The sequence below is a fragment of the Schistocerca serialis genome, chromosome 5 (genome assembly GCF_023864345.2).
Source record: "Schistocerca serialis cubense isolate TAMUIC-IGC-003099 chromosome 5, iqSchSeri2.2, whole genome shotgun sequence".
Lineage (NCBI taxonomy): Eukaryota > Metazoa > Arthropoda > Insecta > Orthoptera > Acrididae > Schistocerca > Schistocerca serialis.
The window spans coordinates 439,164,500-439,185,768 of NC_064642.1; the positions used below are offsets into that span (position 1 = coordinate 439,164,500).

At 43.4% G+C, this 21,269-nt stretch overlaps 1 protein-coding gene across 1 annotated transcript in view; it reads left to right on the top strand.

Annotated features, from left to right (window-relative positions):
• The first annotated feature begins 3,802 nt into the window (after nt 1-3,802).
• LOC126481985 (hemicentin-2) overlaps nt 3,803-21,269 on the top strand; it is a 1,625,790-nt gene continuing 1,608,323 nt past the window's right edge. The window contains exon 1 of the mRNA XM_050105950.1: nt 3,803-5,335. Within this exon, the coding sequence (XP_049961907.1) occupies nt 5,086-5,335 (250 nt within the window). The 5' untranslated portion in view covers nt 3,803-5,085. The remainder of the gene's footprint in view (nt 5,336-21,269) is intronic.

Genomic DNA, 21,269 nt, shown 5'->3' on the forward strand with positions numbered 1-21,269 from the left:
TCCCATGCAACATGTGTACCACAAACTTTTCAGATACTATCATACTTTTAGAGTTATTCTTGGTGGCGATAGTTAGTTACTCACGCTGTATTTCTAGTTGCAAAATGGCGTAAAATGCGACGCAGTATAATAAACGTGCATCTTCAATTAGCTTTCATTCCCGACGAAATGGGTACAATCATTTATTTCTTGCAATAAGCGTTCCTCCAGTGACCTTACTCACGCTGTTCTTATACGAGGGCGCGCCTCTATATTTTTTTATTAAATAAATTAATCGTTATTAACATTCTACACCTTTATTCTTAACATTTGTAGTCTTCTGCCGCTAGAGGGCTTCGAATTGTAGCTTGTGTAATGGTGGTGTCTAACGTTATTAGTCGGTGCTTGGAAACAGCGTGATGTAATCGAGTTTAGAAATAGAAAAGTTCGATCACACATGGATCACCTTCTTCTTCAAAAGAACCTGCCAGACCAGATACAAGCGCTGTGACACTTGCAACAATCAGACACCTTGTATTCACTGTCTTCGATAATCTCCCATACAGTTCCGACCTGGACCCGTTCGTCTTTCATCTTTTCCCAAACATAGAGATGTTCGTGGACTTCACTTCGGTAGCGATGAAGCGGTGCAAGCAAAGGTGAGGTAATGCGTCTGCCAACAAAGTGAAACGTTCTACAGTGACGGTATCATCGAACTGGTGTATCACTGGGACGAATGTTGTGAATTAAGCATGTGGGCATGAATAATAAAGATGTAAAAAGTTAACAACGATTGTTTTATTTAAAAACTCTAATAGGGTTCACATAAAAAATTCGGAAGCGTTACTTTTCAGAAAGGCACTCGTCTCTAGGTTGTGGGAAAGGTACATCGCAGAGCAATGGAAGCTGTGTTCCAGAAATGTACTTTTCCAGAAGAGTAAGGAACCGATCTCACAAACTAAGGCACGTTCCTCGTGCTTCAGAGACGAGGCAAACGTTTTGTGCAATTTAACAGTACACCTGTATAAAACAGGACATACGTAGCATATCGGCAAAATCCACATCGCGAAGTACGAGTATATCCTGAAACAGCAATATAAGCTATGTCACTCCCGATACACGTCTTCCGCAGAACCCTCTTGTCATATATTCTCTATAGAACTTCACCGTTCGTAACTTACTTATCCATTTTTTCTAAAGTTCTTCTTTAGCTCCTGATTTCAAATGTTGCCACTGTACCCCCTTCAAGAATTCTGTCTTACTTTTCTCTTGGCTCTCACAGTATAACTTTGCTTTGTTTCGAACATAATTTAAAATAAACGTAAACTATCATTCTAAATATGTAATCACCAAAGTGAATTATCAGTCATCAGTCCTTCGACTTGTTTGACGCTGTCGTATCTTGTACCAGTCTTTTCATCCCTACGTGCAAGCTATACCCAACGCAATCCAGAACCTGTTCTGCGTATCCTAGACTGTGTCTGAGTCTATTGGTCTTCCATTGCTCCTCCCAGAATCAGGTTATTACTGAATATTTTAACAGATGCCCCACTAACCAGTTCCTTCTTCTGATATAGGTAGGTGGTCCACACAATCTTATCGTCATTTATTCTTTGTAATACTTCTTTATTTTGTAATTTATTCCTAGATTTATTTTTTAAGATTCTTTGATGTCACACCATTTAAAATGTTTGCATTCTTTCTTCTCCTGATTTCCGATCAGTTTTAGCCCCCTTATAATGCTGTACTCCAACTGTGCATTTTCAGGAGCCTCATATCCTCCTTGGCATAATAATGCTTTTCTGGCAAGTTACCGGTTTTAAAGACACCCCACGCCAAATTCAGTATCACCCTGGTTCTTAAGCTTCTCACATAATGCAAGAAGCTTACTGTCTCCGTTGACATCAGAGCATTTAGAATACCGTCGAGCGACCTCGTCATTAGATTGCCCATTTACTTTTCATCTACATCTGCATCTACATGGACTTAAGTGTCTGGTAGAGGGGTTCATCGAAACACCTTCACAATAATTCTGTATCATTCCAATCTCAGGTAGCGCCCGGATAAATACCAACACCCGTATCTTTCCGTGTCTGTAGCGAAATGTATTGACAGTTGGAACAGGAACAGCCATCAGTTGTATACGGGAGTGACAAGTAATGAAAAATCTGTGCCAGACAGGGACTCGGACCCGGATTCCCCGCTTTTGGGAGCGGTCGCCATAACGGCTTTTGCTACCCGTAGGCCATACCGCACTTGTGTCACAACCTGTGTTCGTACACACATTATGTAGTACCCGTACAGTGAAGGAAATTTTAATTGGAAGTCGTCTTTCCCTTATACAAATGGTTCAAATGGTTCTGAGCACTATGGGACTTAACTGCTGAGGTCGTCAGTCCCCTAGAACTTAGAACTACTGAAAACTAACTAACCTAAGGACATCACACACATCCATGTCCGAGGCAGGATTCGAACCTGCGACCGTAGCGGTCGCGCGGTTCCAGAATGTAGCGCCTAGAACCGCTCGGCCACATCAGCCGGCTCCCTTATACAGCTGATGGTTTTTCATATTCGTAAATGCGAATACATTTCACGTATTTCATAACGGTGGCAGTCGTCACTGTGACTGTTCCATCCTGTATGCATGCATGTCTGAAGGAACATCCCATCAGTCTTCTTAACAAGAAAGGCACTGGAGTATGCCGGCCGGGGTGGTCGAGGGTTCTAGGCGCTACAGTCTGGAACCGCGCGACCGCTACTGTCGAAGGTTCGAAGCCTGGTTCGGGCACGGATGTGTGTGATGCCCTAGGGTTAGTTAGGTTTAAGTAGTTCTAAGTTCTAGGAGACTGATGACCTCAGAAGTTAAGTCCCACAGTGCTCAGATCCATTTGAAACATTTTAGCACTGCAGTTCCGTATTTATCCACTGATACCGTGCGGCGACTTCCAATTAAAATGTCCTCCTTCGCACGGGAATTACGGATAGCTAAAGCGCTTAAAGTGACCGTTTGCGTTAACTGGGATATCAGGGTTCGAATAAGACTCCATGGTTCTTCTTGGCGACAGAGGCACTGTAATAACGTACTCACGAAGTAGTGACTGCAGAAATTACTTTAAAAAAAAAAAATCATATAGAGTCGCTACTAAACATGCCGGGGTTCTTTCTTTTATTTTACACCCCCCCCCCCCTCCCACGAGGACTACATTTTCCGTCCCCCGTCCCCCATCCGCGTAGGGGATAGTTACTAAGAGGCTGGGCATCACAGCCACCCTGCAACACATGTGGCATCAGTTTCGTAGCAGGAAGCAGGGGCGTACAGGAAGATATTTGTGAAGCACAATATGTGACTGTGTCTGTTTCAGTGTGTGTGTGTGTGTGTGTGTGTGTGTGTGTACGAGCACACGTGCTAGAAAGAGAGACGAAGGGAGACGCAGATATTTGAGGTTAAGAGAAAACACACATTAAAGGTCCACCTTGGACCGTTGCCACGTTTCTCCTCCAACGCCGCTCGTGGGGATATTTCGTGTAGGCGGACAGGGGCAAAAACAAGCCGCGTGCGTGCGACTCGGTTGCGCGGTCTCGAGGATCGCATCGCCGTTCTCAATGGGAGGCAGGCGCCCGTGCAACAGCCCAGGCGATTCCGCGATGCCTCGGTGATAATATTAACCGCGCGTGGGCGAGAGGAGTGCATTCTTCTGGCCGGCCTAAAATAAACGCGCAATCGTTCTAAGTGGCAGGCAACGCTCACACAGCTACGTAAGAGTGCGCAAGGTCGTGCCGCGACCAGAAGTGGGAGCAAGTGTGAAGCGCGGCCGGTATTCACAGTGGAACGCCTAATGCCCCCTTTCTTTACAGACGAGCAAACGAGTCAGTTACGCGGAACAACGGCGCTTGCAGTAGCAGGTCGAGAGGCGGCGGGCGCCCGAGTGCTTCTCACGTCTCCCCCTCCAGCTGGGGCGGACCCCCCTCGCTCAGAGTCTCGCTCCCTCTCGCACTCGCCTCGTCACGCTCACCTACACAGAGATACGCATATGCGAGGCGACACGTAGACGGCGCGCGCCGCGACGGAGACAGCGGATCCGGTCCGTGTCGCGCCAGAGAGAGCACCAGCAGTAGCAGCAGCGACCGCCGCACACAGTGCGCTCGAAGTGAGCCGGGCTAAGCGCTCCCTCTACTGTGGCGGCGGTGGGTCGAGATGTTAATAAGCTAATGCCTCGCAGCGGGCGCCGCGAGACGTGACAGCAAAGTGGCTTTCCGGCGGCTGGGCCGGGGACCCTAGCGTTCCGTCAACGTCGCATTTCTCAGAGTGCTCCCGCGCGACTGCGGCGGCGACGGCCGCGGTGTGGCAGGAGAGAGAGAGAGAGAGAGGGAGAGAGAGAGAGAGAGAGAGAGAAAGGAAGAGGCGGGCAGGCTCCAGCAGTGTCGTCGTCTCCCGTGCTCAGCTCCGCGGCAACTCTTCTCTCCGGTGCTCCAGTGGTACGTCGGTCGCCTCCTAGCTCGGTGGCGACGGGTAGTGTGTGTGTCCGACGGACGGAGGTGGTGTGTGTGCTCTCCTGAAGTGAGGCGGCAGTGGGGTAGGGACAGTGAGGACACGAAGCGGTCAGCGGCACTGTTGTCGCTCGCGCTGTTGGTGAACGACGACGTGTAGGAGGAGGAGGCGGCGGTGGTGCTGTCGGAGGTGGTGGTGGGTTGTGACAGTGTGGTCGCGCCCGCGGTGAGGCTATTTCGGAAATAGCGCAGCGCTCGCCGCCGAGGCAGCGAGAGAGAGAGAGCGAGAGAGAGAGAGAGGGAGAGAGAAAGAGAGGGAGATAGAGAGGGAGAGAGAGTGGGAGTCCTCTGAGTCAGGGCGCGCGTCGTCAGTCTGTCGACGGTTCGCGCGGCTGCAAGGCGGTCTCGTCCGCCGCGACGCGATACGGGGGTACTATCGCTCGCCTTCGTCCGGGCGAACGTGACGCGATAAACTATTCCCAGCGACCGGCCGGCCCGTCCGCGGCGCGCGATACGGCCGGCTGTGTGCGGTGATCGGCGAAGGGGGCGAGCGATCGACGCCGCCGCCGTGTCTTCACGAATGCCTGACAGGACTGCGCGCGAGGCGGCTCCACCGCGATGTCGCGTCGGCCTCCGCGCTGCTGCCTGCTCCGCCTCTGCTGCTGCGGCTGGCGCCGGTGGAGGCTGCCGGTCAGTGAGCGCCGCGAGGCCGGCGTCGCAGAAGAAGGACGCAGAGGACGAAGAGGAGGGACGGGGCTGCCGGCGGCCACGGGCGTCGCCGACGCCGCCTGCGCGCTGCTGCTCTTCCTTCTCGTCGCCGTCGTCCAGTCCGCTACTTCGGACGATGTGCAGGACTTCCAGAAGATCCGTGAGTGGTGCTCTGCGTTATCTCGCCTCTTACCCAGCCCCCTTCTCGGTGAATTATTTGTTTTCTTTCTAGATGAAGGAAAATCCCATTAAGCAGCTGCTGTGTTTTATTTGCAGATCGCTTTCAGAGTTTAATAGTTCACAATGACGTACAACTTGTGTGAATGACAATTTGAGCCATAGCCCGTCGCTACGTACAAAATACAGATTGATTCATGCAAAGAAGGAAAGAGCAACCAGCCACTTTTTATAACGCTATTTGTGTACATAATTAGCGCCATGACCGGTTTCGAACCGACAGGATCATCATCAGACGGCTTATTCCCGTTAAGGGGGGTAGGACGTCAAACGGGCCGACTTGGAGCAGGAGAGGCACCACAGGCGATTTTAATTTGCAGTGCCTATAATTTTACAAATAAATTCATAAAACTTTGTCACCATGACCAGGAAGGATACAGGATTCACACTCATAGCGGTGGAAGTTCAATAACATAACAAAATATTTTTTTTACATGTGAAATTTCATCATTTTTGCACTTACTATTGCCGGCCAGAGTGGCCGAGCGGTTCTAGTCGCTACAGTCAGCAACCGAGTGGCCGCTACGGCTGCAGGTTCGAATCCTGCTTCGGGCATGGATGTGTGTGATGACCTTAGGTTAGTCAGGTTTAAGTAGTTCTAAGTTCTAGGGGACTGATGACCTCAGAAATTTTGTCCCATAGTGCTCAGACCCATTTGAACCATTTTTTTCACTTACAATTGGCTGCATGTGTTGCTATGGGTAAATTTTTCTTCACAAGTAAGAGAGATTCTTTGACGGATTTTGCGCAGCATACAAACCATACCTACAGGTGTATGAAACTCTAGAATTTTCCAAATCTATTATAAACTATGGTAAAAATTAAGATTATTAACTACAATTTTTTTCTAAACTCTGAGCTTAAACCGTAAAAGTTCATTCATTTTTTCATAAATTAAATACATTCTAGAGTTTCAGACACCTGTAAGTATGGTTTGCATGCTGTGCAAAATTCATCGAACAGTCTCTCTTACGAAGAAAAGTGTACCTATAGCAACAAATGCAGCCAATAGTAAGTGAAAAAATTATGAAATTTCATACGTAAAAAAATGTATTTTGTTAAGTTTCTGAACTTCCGCTGTTATGAGTGTGAATCCTGTATCCTTCCTGGTCATGCTGACAAAATTTTATGCATTTACTTGTAAAACTATAGGCAGTGGAAATTAAAATGACCTGTGGTGCCTCTCCTGCTCCAAGTCGGTCCGTTTGACGTCCTACCCCCCTTAAGATACCTTTCTCTTGTAATTTACATTTGTTTTCACTTTTTATTCCCCCTTCGACTTCACCACAACCGCAAGTAATTTTCATCATATGGGGGAATAAAAAGTGATCACTTATGTAAAATACAAGAATAATGTTCTGAAGTGGAACAAGGCGTCTGATGATGAACCTGTCGGTTCGAAACCGGTAACAGAGATATTTATGGAAATTAGTAGTATTACAAAAAGTGGCTGGGTACTGTTATCTTCTCTGCAAGAATTAACCTGTAATTTGTAACAATTGATCAAAAGTCGTCGTTGTACACGTCTGTATCAACAAATTTATTACACAACCAGTTTCAGTCTTGAACAGACTATAGTCGTTTGTACTGTGACATTGTCATCAGATGTGTGGCATCCTATAATAGCTGATAAGCAACATATTACAAACCAACATCTCCTTTCAAGTATAACTACCTTATAAGGGGTGTTGATCAAAAAAATGCGGTGAAAATGTCATTGAAAGCGAAGTAATACGCTTATATGGAATTTGATTTAGTCCCTTTAAAGTACTTTCCATAGCTAGCAATGCCTTGGCGCATTGTTGAATCCATGACAGGAAGCACTTCTGGAAGGTTTCTTTCCGAAGGGCGTTCAGCTGCTTTGCCGTGGCTGTCTCTGTGTGAGGAATGGTGTCGAAACGTTTTCCTTTACTCACAGTTTTAATTTCTGGGAGGCGCCGTAAGTCGCACGGTGCTACAAATGGTGAGTAAGGCGGATATGAACGGACAGGAACGCATTTTCCGGCCAAAAACTCGCGAATAAAAAGCGAAGTGTGGCACGTCGCATTGTCGTGATGAAGAAAGAAGCCATTGGCGCATTTTTGTGGTCTCTTTCTCCGTACATCGTTTCGCAATCGATGCAGTAGTCTCATGCAAAATTCGGCGTTGGCGGCTGTTCCCATGGGAACGAACTCTGTTCGTACTATGCCGTCAATATCGAAAAAAGGCAATGATGATGACTCTGATAATCGATTCTGACTGACCTGCCTTTCTGGGGCGAGGAGATTCACTGACTTTCTGTTCGTCCCAGGGTCATGACCACAGACCCAAGTTTCATCTCCAGTTACAATTTTGGACATGATGTCCGGATCCAAATGAACGCGATCCTTCAACTCCGTGCATACTGACACACGTTTCTGCTTCTGTTCACCACTCAACAGTGTGGTATAAAATTTTGCACTCACTTGTCTCATTTGAAAATTATCATTTAAAATGCTTTGCACGGACGCTAACGTGATGCTAAGTTCTTCAGCAAGCTATCGAATAGTTATTGGCCTTTCTGAAGGAACAATTTTTGTCACTACTTCCACATTTTCTTCTTTTATGCTTTTAGTGGACTTCCCGAACGTTCCTAGTCTTCTACAGGCTCATTTTCGTTTTCAAATCGTTCGTGGCACTAGCAGCCTTCAGCGTTACACCATTAACGGCATACACCATTTTCAAAATGTCATTATTTTCTTTGGCACTTTTTTGCAGCAAAACTTATATGTTTACGCGTTATTCAAAAGAAATGATGTGCGACATTCACGATAAACACAATCACATACTAGCGTTGCTAGGCAATGACACGTCAGAACGTGTTCCAACTTGACGCTGCCTGTCTCAGCGGATAACGCTATCCGACAAATTACATCATATGGCTTTCGCGTCAGAAACTGATGTTAAAAAAATTCATTCATGACATTTTTTTATCACGCCTCGTATGTGATCCGAATTTATAGGTGAATGGAGATGCTGGTGCGTAACATCATGCTTGATAGTTGTTATGGATCGTCACACTTCTGATTGCGACGTCACAACCCCTCTGAAGATCGTCCGTGTATGATTGAAACTGGTTGTACAATAAAGCGAATAATACATCTGTATGTAACCATGACTTTTCAACGGCTTAGTAGTTCACTGCATTGTACAAAGCGTCTGTTTCACAGTTGGAGGCAAGACGTCTGAGGGCACCGTAACCCCTTATAACATAACGATGAACGACAGATACCGTCTAGACGACTTTTCATCTATGTCTGGACTACCAGTTTTCACCTTTGTCACATTATGTTCAGACACAATAACTCATGACTCAATTTTCACTCTGCTGACGAGCTGCAATTCGCTGTAATTACACACTAGAACTGAGGAAGATCCGATAGAAAGACACAAACCAACAGAACAAATACACATAATAATTTACTTCTGTCAGTTTCTCATCAGCACCCGGAATCGATTAGAACTTTGGAGGTGGTATGCTGACAAATTTCGTACACATTGTAGCTTCGTGGTGGATTTCTATGTGCAGTTGCAGGCCCACTGTGATCAGCCACAGTGTATAAGTACGCCAAGATGAATTTGCTCTTTTTCCAGAAAATTTATTTCAGTCCATTTGGCGCAGTGGAACAGAACCTAGTATTGTAATTAAAACTAAAAAACGGACCTATCGTACACTAGGCTCTTCTTTGGTTTCTGAACCATTAAAGGGCATTGGGCAACCTACGATGTTGTTTTTAACATTAACTCTCTTTTAATACTGGAAATTGTTAACTGAACGTATGGGTCTTCCAGAGCTGGACTCCAACCTGTAATAGTACTCCGCCTGGAACGTTGCGGGAATTAATTATTTATTTCACAATATCGACATCCACCTATGTGCTATTCGTAAGTGATAACTGCAACAAAATGCAACATACTGTTTAAATCTATTATACCTTTTCGTAGAATGGAGGACACCTTCAGCTGTATTTATAGGCTTTATTTTATATGCAATCGATTGCTGTGTTATATTACATAATCTTCAAGCCCCTCCATGAAAACAGATGAACTTGTGGATTCTGGGTTATTGTCGTTACAATGGCATGATAATCTTGTGTCATAGAGGCACCTAAATACATTGTAATGTAAAAACGAAACTGATTGCATATAAAACAAAGCCTACAAATACAGTGGAAGCTGTCACCCCTACTCTGTAAAAATGATGTAAAAGCTACTGTACAATGATGCATCCTAATATGTAGGCAATTCAACTATACGGATAAATTGTGTTCAATATCTTTCTTCTTTACAGTAAAAAAATTGAATTGGTCTTTTTTGCAGTATATTGTGTATTTTATTGAATGGTTCCTCCTGGTGCACCAAAAACTTTACAAGAGTGGTTCAGGACATTCTCGAGTGTTCAAAATTCGACAACAGAAACACTTTCGTCAGAACAGCTTTAAAGGCACGAGAATGATGTAAGGGCCGAAAACAAAATCTATTAGCGGTATGTGCAGATGACTTGTGTGGGAGAAACTATGTTACTATTTTGGACGAAATTATGTGTGATACTACACATAAGAATAATGGCACCCATATTGAAATGTTGATTCAGAAACACATAAATAAATCGAGTAATGGTCCAGTTGGAACACATTGTCGTATCTGAAACCGTGTAAGATTGCAGGTAAACAGAAAATAACCCTACGAGTGCTTTTTACGGGGAACGCTCTTACCGTGAAGACGTCCAGCGCCGTGCTGCAGGAGAGTTTCCGGGGAATTTCAAAAGCTAACGTCACGTTCTTTCTACATGATACTAAAATGCGTAAAGGTTTTAGCAGCGAAAGGCACGATACTTATTGAGTTCCAGTCCCGTATACAGTTTTAATCCATCAAAATGTTGCGCAATAACTATCCCCTTCGCGACACTAACGGCGCTAAGACCTGAGGTGTACACCAAAAGGTGTTTGAAATACGCTGAAGTCAAAAATGTAGAGCTTGAGGTAGTAAATACATCAAAGTTATCAAAGTTACCAAAGAAAACATAAGTTATGCATGATTAGGAGAAAGAATAGTGAAGACCTAAACGAACAATTCCGGGAAGGGAAGATTTCTAGATAAACAATTACATGGGAGGCAATCAATACATGAAAAGACAGTCTCATGCTCACATAAGAGGTAGATCGACCCCCCCCCCCCCCCCCCCCCACGCCCTTCGCTGTCCAACGATGAAAGTTTGAATTACATGAAAAAAAGAAATACATCCTACATGAAATATTTCTGATCAATTTCACAGTTATTAGTGATTTTCATGAAGTATATTGCAACAGGTCTGCATAAATTGATTTCAGAATTGTTTAAAAGTATCTTAAACACCGAGAAATGTCAAATATCTAGTTCACGAACTCGTAGAAGAACACTTGCTCTTAATTTGTCCAGCATCTGAAGCGCAAATTAATATGACAAGTGATAGCAAGAGTGAATAAGTAACACAGTCTGCATGAAGATAATGTTAACCTCTTCTGATTCACTAACATCTGTCTGCAGTAAAATTTAACAACTTCTCTATGTTTACATATAATACCGTAGTATAAAAATGAGTTTCTTCATATTATCACCATTGTAAAACGAAGCATTCACCATGAAATTAATAAGATACTCGAAAGAGGATTATGCTAACGGAAATAGTTGAAAGCGACCACATGGTTTCTGTGCCTCTTGACATTTGTAAGGCGTTTGATTTATTTTTTCTTCGAGACGCTGCGACGTCTGAAGGTAACAACTTCAACAAGAAATGTATCACATAACTTGAACCGACTTTAAAGCAAAAAAAGCATTTTCTTTCTCTGCCAGAATGTTATGGAACTGCTATTCATTACATTAAAGATATTGCTTGCGAAGGGCTATAATATTGCTCCTCCTTACGGGATCCATCCGAGGTATCCTAAGAGGAAATATCGGACGCGTACGAGTGCACAGTGCAACAAAACGAAAATGTAACACGTTAAGTACTAAGCCAGAACGCTATATATTTATATGCACAGCACGCGTAGAAATACACACACATACAGTGAATACGAGTAGTTTTAGCTAATACTGGAGTATTGGGGTGACTTTAACTACTACTATTTCTTTATGCAGGTAATCTTCGATGTCTCCTTGATATAGAATGTTTTGTCTACTGCAATGGCAGATGCAAACTTTCAGCTTGCTAATAAATAGCGTTAACCAATTCATAAGGAAATGGTTTCCCCCGGAGCGCTAAGTAGTGGTAAAGGGATGTGTCTGTCTGTACATTGCTAACGCAACCACACCTTACTTTGAAACTGATGACAGTATCAGCGTCACGACAAGGTCACTCAGCCTATGTAGAGCAACAGGCGAGCATCAGGATCAACAAGTGTGGTTATGCAGTCGGATGATATAAATAAGTGGGAAAAACATTGCTCTTCAGACGCTGACAGAGATGCAAGCAGCTTTGACAAACATTTTCCGGAGATTAAAACACACTCAGAAAGATGTAATTAGAAATCCCGGTGACACTACCCAGGCGTTCCAAATTGGGACTACCGGCGAGGAAGTGTCATAAACGTCTTCAGAGCCGTTTACCTTATGGCAAAGTGCAGGCCCGTATTAATGTGAGAAAACAAATTTTGTCGCTTTATATGTTTTCTTAGGTGAAACGGCAGACCACAACTCTTAAACGCCTCACAAATGTTCCAAGACCTTCATAAATATCTCGACCAAGTCGCACAAGTATTTCTCGTAAAATTTATGTGGCTCGGCATTTAGAAAACAGTGACCATGTAGTTCTACTACCAATACACCTTCCTTTAGTACCGTATTACCTGCATACCAGCACTTAGAGGTATGAATACATCTGCATATCTAAAGCCATGATTCATCATTCTATCGCCTCTGAAGACAGTATCAATTAAAAGTAAATTAGCACTGAAGAGACATCCAGCTTTAAAAAACCTTCCTTTCTTAAATATCTAAATGAGACTTGGAATATACACAAACAGAGACCAACATCCTACAAGACAATATAATCTGTAAAACATTTATATCTCTAAGCTATATCTCTCAGCTAACAATCTCGTTTTCTATGTTGGTTTAAGACTCAAACCTTTAAAGTGTTTAACGACTGCGCAAGAGACACTTCTTTCTGCCACATTCTATATTTTGTTGCTGTAGTTTCCACACTTATCTTAATATTAATAAATCTCAATAATATCCTATCCAAATTATATTACTCTATATTTTCTAACTTACGTAACACTTTCCATAACTAATCTTCATAAATTCTGTACCGGAGTAGTTGTCTTCATTCAGTGATACATCGAACTTAGCTGGCCGCGGTGGTCTAGCGGTTCAGGCGCTCAGTCCGGAACCGCGCGACTGCTACGGTCGCAGGTTCGAATCCTGCCTCGGGCATGGATGTGTGTGATGTCCTTACGTTAGTTAGGTTTAAGTAGTTCTAAGTTCTAGGGGACTGATGACCACAGATGTTAAGTCCCATAGTGCTCAAAGCCATTTTGAACGTCGAACATAGTGTCTCTGATGCGGTTACTGAAGTATGAAATACCTAGCGAAAATAGTTGTATTGGTGTTTGTTGATTCGTCATGACGTGCAACGAAAGCTAGTAACTGAGAACAGCGTTAATGACAAATACATATAAAAAGTGCGTCCCTGCCACTGGATGAAGCATTTGACAGAGATACACAGTCGTATGGCCTATCAGTGAATAACTACCTTACGATAAATGTACACCTAATAATATCTCAATGGAAGTATTTATGGTTGAATTGCGAGGAGAATTTCGTACCTTCGTTACGTTTCCATACCGAAAATCTTATCCATGAATTCACCAAGGTGTCATACTGGTCCTCTTCTTCTGAAATCACAGATTACTTGTAACCGTTTGTCTTCAGTCCGCAAACACTGACTACGTTAACGATGTCAGCATCCTAAATTAAAGTCACAAAAATTTAGCACCACTGAAACTTCCTGGCAGATTAAAACTGTGTGCCCGATCGAGACTCGAACTCGGGACCTTTGCCTTTCGCGGGCAAGTGCTCTACCATCTGAGCTACCCAAGCACGACTCACGCCCCGCCTTCACAGCCTTACTTCTGCCAGTACCTCGTCTCCTACCTTCCAAACTTTACAGAAGTTCTCCTGCGAACCTTGCAGAACCTGCACTCCTGAAAGAAAGGATATTGCGGAGATATGGCTTAGCCACAGCCTTGGGGATGTTTCCAGAATGAGATTTTCACTCTGCAGTGGAATGAGCGCTGATATGAAACTTCCTGGCAGATTAAAACTGTGTGCCGGACCGAGACTCGAACTCGGACAATATCCAAATGCCCGGTATCCCAACTCAGCTGCACAAAGTAGGAGTCAAGCCATCTACTTTCTACATATAAGGTTCAAATGGTTCAAATGGCTCTGAGCACTATGGGACTTAACAGCTGTGGTCATCAGTCCCCTAGAACTTAGAACTACTTAAACCTAACTAACCTAAGGACAGCACACAACACCCAGTCATCACGAGGCAGAGAAAATCCCTGACCCCGCCGGGAATCGAACCCGGGAACCCGGGCGTGGGAAGCGAGAACGCTACCGCACGATCTACATATAAGGAAAGATTATGCAGCAGCTTCCTCGTTCAGCAATCGCATTTGCATGTTCTTTGTGAGATCATCGTACTCCTCGTGTGTGCAAAACACAAATCGACCAATACATGTCGGAATTCGACATTGGAGAGGCCACGTCCTATCGTCATTCCTGTTTATCGATACGTGGTATTTCAACCCGTTGTGGCCGGAATCTTGCGACTGTCAAACAAGTATGCAATCGATTAGTTCGGGATATTCATCCTTATCACCATAAAGTATCTCAGCGTTATAATCTATCACAACGCCTTAGACGACTAGCGGCAGAACGGACAGTTGTTTTCACCACTCGGCCTTGCGATAACCTACAAACATGTCCTGTACCTTCATGATGTGCGAGATAGTCATAGTAAAGGTTTTTCAGCGATCCAGTCGAGGACCACAAAATATTTATAAATCGAGTTAATAATTTCAGCCAACAGTGACCATCTGTAAAGCTACTACACATAGTAGTGGCTAAGCGTATGGCTCAGCGTACCTACAGATATATCCAAATATAGAATCGCAAATCAGTTTAAGCAATATCGAAACATTTCCATATCTGAGAAGACACAGTATAGGTAGCATTAGACAAACATACTGAGAGTACATATAGATGGTACAGTCACAATCATTAGCCAAAGAAGCTTCGTCATAAAATTATAGAATTTGAGAACCACAACCATTGTCGTGACATACAGACTGACACTCTCAGGAAACTATTTAGATTACCCTACCGTGAGCATTGACACGTCTGGATTTTGGCACGCCACATGCCGCTGCTGCGCGTTAGTTCATATGACTTTCATAAAGTTATTCTTTTTTAGAGGAAATGTACAAAACAGTTGTAGCGGGAGCAAATTGAAGTAAATATAGGTTTACAGATCATTGTGCTTACATATTGTATTCGTATGTTAATATATAAGGTGAAGGATGGCTTTATTAAGAGCGAATAACTATGTTACGTATTTCTATAGAATAACATTGTACAGTGAAATAAATAAATGAACTAAAATATTTCCAGCCCTTTAATAAACAAAGTAGAACAATATATCACAGTAGACAATCAGTAGCAGACAAGTAGTTTACAGGTACATGAAAAGAAATGAAAACGCCCCTGTCACGGGACATATCAGCACTTCGTTCCATATATCCTCTTTCCGTGCATATTAAGTGCAATACTTATAGAGCGATGCCACCAAGAAAAAATACCAAATATAAGCGTACTCAAGGTACACTATATTATGTCGAAGCTCGTTTGGCTAATTAATGAAACTGTGCCATCTATAACTTCAGTGACGTTTATGACTAATGCAGTATACCGTGTCTACTCGAGTAATTCATGGCCACGCTTTGATTTTGCTTACACTGATTTCTGATTCTGCGTTTTGAATTTTGGGATGTATCTATATGTCAAGTTACCTCTGTGTATGTATCTTTTAAAGATGGCCAATATCGATTGAAATATTTGTTTTTGCTGTCGTCTTCAGTCTGAAAACTGGTTTGATGCAGTTCACCATGCTACTGCATCCTGTGCAAGCCTTTCCATCTCTGAACAACTAAATAACTAAAGAAAGCTACATACTTCTGAAGCTGGTTACAGCATTCATCTTGTGTCTACCTCTACGAGTTTGACCATTCACCCCCCCCCCCTTAAACTTCCCTCTCATAGTGTGTACTACTAACTACTTCTTTTAGTCAGTTTGTGCTACAAATTTCTTTTCGCCCCCATTACATTCAGTACCTCCTCATTAGTCACACGATCTACCCTTCTACTCTTCAGCATTCTTTCGCAGCACCACGTTTCTAAAGCCTGTAGCCTCTTCTTGTCTAAATTGTTTATCGCCCATGTTTCAGTTTCATACATGCCTACAATCAAGACAAATACTTTCAGAAAAGGCTTCCTAACACAACTATATTTTATGTTAACTCGTTCAGAAAACCTTCCCCTGCCTTTGTCAGTCCACATTATATATCATCTCCACTACGGCCGTCACCAGTTATTTTTCTACCCAAATAGAAAATCTAAACTACTCGTTTCCTAATCTAATTCTCTCAGCCCCACCTGATTTAATCCGAGTACTTTTCATTATCCTCGTTTTGTTTTTGTGATGATCGTCTTATATCCTCATTTCAAGACATTGTCCATTCCATCCAGATGCTCTTCCAAGTCCTGGGTTGTCTCTCACAGAATTATAATGCCATCAGCCAACTCCAAATTTTTCTTAGGTGTTCATTACTACTTGCTCAGTGTACAGACTGAATAACGTCGCGAATAGACTACAACACTGTCTCTCTCTCTCTCTCTCTCTCTCTCTCTCTCTTCTCAACCACTGCTTCCCCTTCATGCTCCTCGACTCTTATAACTGCCGTTTGGTTTCTGAACAAGTTGTAAACAGCCTTTCACTCTCTGTACTTTAGACCTGTTCCCTTCAGAATTTAAAAGAGAGTATTCCAGTCAACATTGTCAAAATCCTTCTCTAATTCTACAAATGCTATAAACATAGGTTTGGCTTTCCTTAAACTATCTTTTAACGTAAGGCGTAGGGTCAGTGTTGCATACGTGTTCCTACATTTTTCGGGAATCCAGACTGATTTAACCCATGGTCGTCTTCTGCCAGTTTTCCCAATCTTCTGCAAAGAACTACTGCTACCATTTTGAAACCATGACAGTTAGGTACTATTCACACATGTCAGTACCTGACTAAAATCGATAACCTTATTTGTAAACAGTTTCTGGTCATGTAGCTTCGGCCACAATTTGAGCTTCTTTGTAGCGAGGCAACTATGAATACGTATAGCGCCACGACGTCAAGAGCAGTACAAACTGTCAACACCGGGCCGACTGCTGCCATTCTCGTTTGCGCGGCAACAGAGAAAGAACCGCCAACGATGTTATGAATGCTCCAAGGCGAGGGAATGTCTCAAGACTGCAGTCATGATCGTCACCATCATCATATGGAGCGCAGCACCTCGCGTAATGGAGTAGGGTAGTATTGCGTCCGTAACACAGACGTCTTTGGTTCGTGTAGCCATTACATTAATGATATGTTATTGATGGTGGCTGTGCCCTATCATATAGGTCCCAATGACTTTTTTTCCAAAATAATGCTAGCTGACATGTTTGCCTACTGTCCTGAATTACCACGATAAATAGGGGAGGCTATCGGACACGGGTAAGAACACAGACTTTTGGCGAATGCTAGTTTAGTGCGCTACAGTTGAGTTTTCTGTCTCCTTGTTAATTTCTTCACTCTTAGCATTAAACTCTTGCTGAGGGTATATATTCAGCTCTTCGAGCCTAGGGTGAAACAGAAATGTGGAACACCTCTTTCACCTTTACCACGTTTGGCGCGAGATGATGTCCATAGAGAATGTGAATATCTCCGGTGGAGTTTTAAATAATGTTATTTCTTATTACATCGCAAATTTAATCTAATTTGTGGTATTATCTGAGGATGACATGAAATTAAGGAGACCATAATCGATCTTAGCTTTAGTTTACTCGTTGTTTTGATAACAGCATCATCTATTTGTTGGAGGCATCTTGGTCTATCACGTACTAGGAACATTTTTTCCTTGCTTTCAATATAATCCTCGCTTAGTAAATATTTTGGACAATGGTACCAATCTGAGTTCTGATAATCGCTTGAGTATTCTATTGGTCGTCCCAAAATATGGTTTATGAATGTGTGGTCCACCTCAAGCAAAATGCAGCAACTTCGTCTCCTCACAGCGTCGGCGTAAAATTCGAATTTCTTTTATTCTCATTATTCACGTGTTGGACATCATGGACCTCCGCAAGGTTATTACTAGTGGTATGTATTCATTGAGGTCCAGTGAATAGTTTACCTAATGTGAATTAAGAGCAATAATCGCCTATAGTACGGAGAATATAGTGAATAAACGCTTAGCAGGAATAAATGAACTCTGTACTACTAGTCTCTCTCACATGCATTCACTCATCGCTAAGTAGTTTCTTTCGCTTGCTGTGCATATTCTAGCTCATGCTTACATAAATTTCTTCTCTAACGCTTATGCTTATTATAATTCCACACTTTGCAATTACAAATTGTTGTAGTGTAGTTGACAGCAAAGCAGGGATGACAAACATACGCGTTAGCGATACCATTGTACCACATCGGAAAATCTCAGTTTCTTTACGGACTGTGATGGCGCAAAGGTGCAAAGAAGTGGATGCAAATCTTATTTATGTATCTATTGTTTTCTGTACATTTTTAGGCGAGTGAAATTCAAGGCTAATTTGCTTTCTCAACCTCGTTTTCAATGTCTGCGTCTACATCATACTCTACAAGCCACATATTGGTTTGTGACGGAGATTACTTTTCGTACCATTAACTGAGCCCTCCAAACCTGGTCCACTCGCGAAGATCGCGTGGGAAGAATGATTGTGGTCCGTCTCCAATCACCTCATTATCAATTCGATTTCATTTCTTCTAGTTTAGTTCATATATGAAAATTATGCGGAAATTAGAGGCAGAAGAAACTGGACAAACTTTTTACATAGAGGTCTAAATTTACTTTGCATCGGGGCCTAATACCACTATATTTATCAAACGTCAGTGGTAGCCTTTTTTGTATATAACAGTTCGGCATGTTATTTCAGGCTGACCTTGTGGATAGTGCATGATGACATATGCTAAGAAAGGTGTCTCAGAAAGTAAGGCTCAAATTTAAAGTGTTGTAGCATCCAAACTAATTAAGACATCACCACCATATTCGGCTTATGAAACACACTATCTGAAAAAGCTTTTATGCCATTGACTCAATTTCACCACGTGCGCCTTTGGTGGCATGCACGCTATCCTGTTTTTATTTAAGCTCTATCCATACTCGACGGAACATACACAATGTGATCAAAAGTATCCGGACACCTGGCTGAAAATGACTCACAAGTTCTTGGCGCCCTCCATCGATAATGCCAGAATTCAGTATGGCATTGACCCACCCTTAGCCTGGATGACAGTTTCCAGTCTCGCAGGCACATGTTCAGTCAGGTGCTGGAAGGTTTCTTGGGGAATGGCAGTCCATTCTTCACGGTGTGCTGCACTGAGGAGTGGTATCGATGACGGTCGGTGAGGCCTGGCACGAAGTCGGCGTTACGAAACATCCCAAAGGTGTTCTTTAGGATTCAGGTCAGGACTCTATGCAGGCCAGTCCATTGGAGGGATGTTATGGCCGTGTAACTCCTCCGCCACAGGCCGTGCTTTACGAACCGGCGCTCGGTCGTGTTGAAAGATGCAATCGCCATCCCCGAATTCCTCTTCAACAGTGGGAAGCAAGAAGGTGCTTAAAACATCAGTGTAGGCCTGTGCTGTGATAGTGCCACGCAAAACAACAAGGGGTGCAAGCCCCCTCCAAGAAAAACATGACCAAACCGTAATATCACCGCTTCCGTATTGTACTGTTCGCACTACACAAGCTTGCAGAAGACATTTACAGGGCATTCGCCATACTCACATGCTGCTATCGGATTGCCACATTAAGTACCGTGATTCGTCACTCCACAACCTTTTTCCACTTTTCAATCGTGCAATTTTTACGCTCCTTTCACCAAGCGACGCGTCGTTTTGACATTTACGGAGTGATATGTGGCTCATGAGCATCCGCTCGACCCTGAAGTCTCAATTTTCTCACCTCACGCCTAACTGTCATAGTACTTGCATGGATCCTGAGGCAGTCCCCGTGTGATGGTCTGGATGGATGTCTGCCTATTACACATTGCGACGCTCTTCGACAATTGGCGGTCTCTGTCAGTCAAAAGACGAGATCGTCTTTGTCACATCGGAAACACTGGACGGAGGGATGTTTAGGAATGTGGAAATCTCGCGTACAGACGTATGAGACAAGTGACACCCAATCACCTGGCCACGCGAAGTCCGTGAGCTCCTCGGAGCGCCCCATTCTGCTCTCTCACGATGTCTAATGACTACTGAGGTCGCTGATATGGAGTACCTGGCAATAGGTGGGAGCACAATGCACCTAATATGAAACACGTATGTTTTTGGGGGTGTCCGGATACTTTTGATCACATAGCGTATTTGCATCATCTGTGGCAATGGCATAAGTTATTGGGTTTTTTAAATCACTCACGTGATTGGCAGGTGTCTGCGAGATTCTGTCCTTGACATAATTCTAAGGAAAGCGTATTTGCATCATCTGTGGCAATGGCATAAGTTATTGGATTTTTTAAGTCAGTCACGTGATTGGCAGGCGTTTGTGAGATTCTGTCCTTGACATAATTCTAAGGAAAGAAGTAGTTCGGTCTAACGTCTGGCGAATTGGAGCCCCAGGAAATTGGACCATCCCTGCATTCCAGCGTTCTGGGAACACCTGGTCTAGAACGTCTCGCACAGTTATAAGCGTTGCGCTATGTTGCTGGAAAATACTGTGCCACAGTGATCAGGCAGTTGTGGTAACGTAAACAATTCCAGAACTCAAAGTATTTTTTATAATTACCTGTTTATTCTAAGAAAGACCAATGTTCCCACTAGACGATCTACCACCAAACAACGCCATACATTTACTTTAATGATGTGTTGGCTTCACCTGATCCAGGTCAAGTATGATGGTTCACATCAACGCTTTCTGTCTGCGTGAAATTCATGTACCACCGGCGTATCGACGTTCGCGATAATGGTTGCTTCGAATGCAATGTTTGGATGTTACTTTGGACCTGTGTGTCCGGTTTGGTATGAATAAACCATCCCACAAATTGAGCGTTTTATTGAGTCGTTGTCAATTTGCTTTACTCACGACAATCTGGAACACACCCAAAAATCTTTGTGAGTTTGTCTGCAACGTAAGACAAATATGGTGTGAAAAGCCAATTCTCATTGAAGTGTTAAAAACAAGAGAGCACGCTGTCTGTGCTAATGGGTCCTGCGAGACTTTACAAAAACTGCGCCATGGTTTTCAAAAGAAACGGCGGAGAATGCTGTCACCGAGAATTTGTTTACGGTACGTCAACGCGTCAACCAGCTCACGCGGGGGGCGTAGAAGCATGAACGTAGCGGATCTTCATGCGCATCCATCATACTGAGCTGAGCTAGCTGCAGATAGTTTTCATTTGTTCTCTAAAAGGCCGAAATGGTGTAGAAAGACTAGGATGATTTTCAAGATGCTGTACAGGAATGATTCAAGCAACTATTGGGAAGCTTCTGGGGACGTTTATTTAATAAA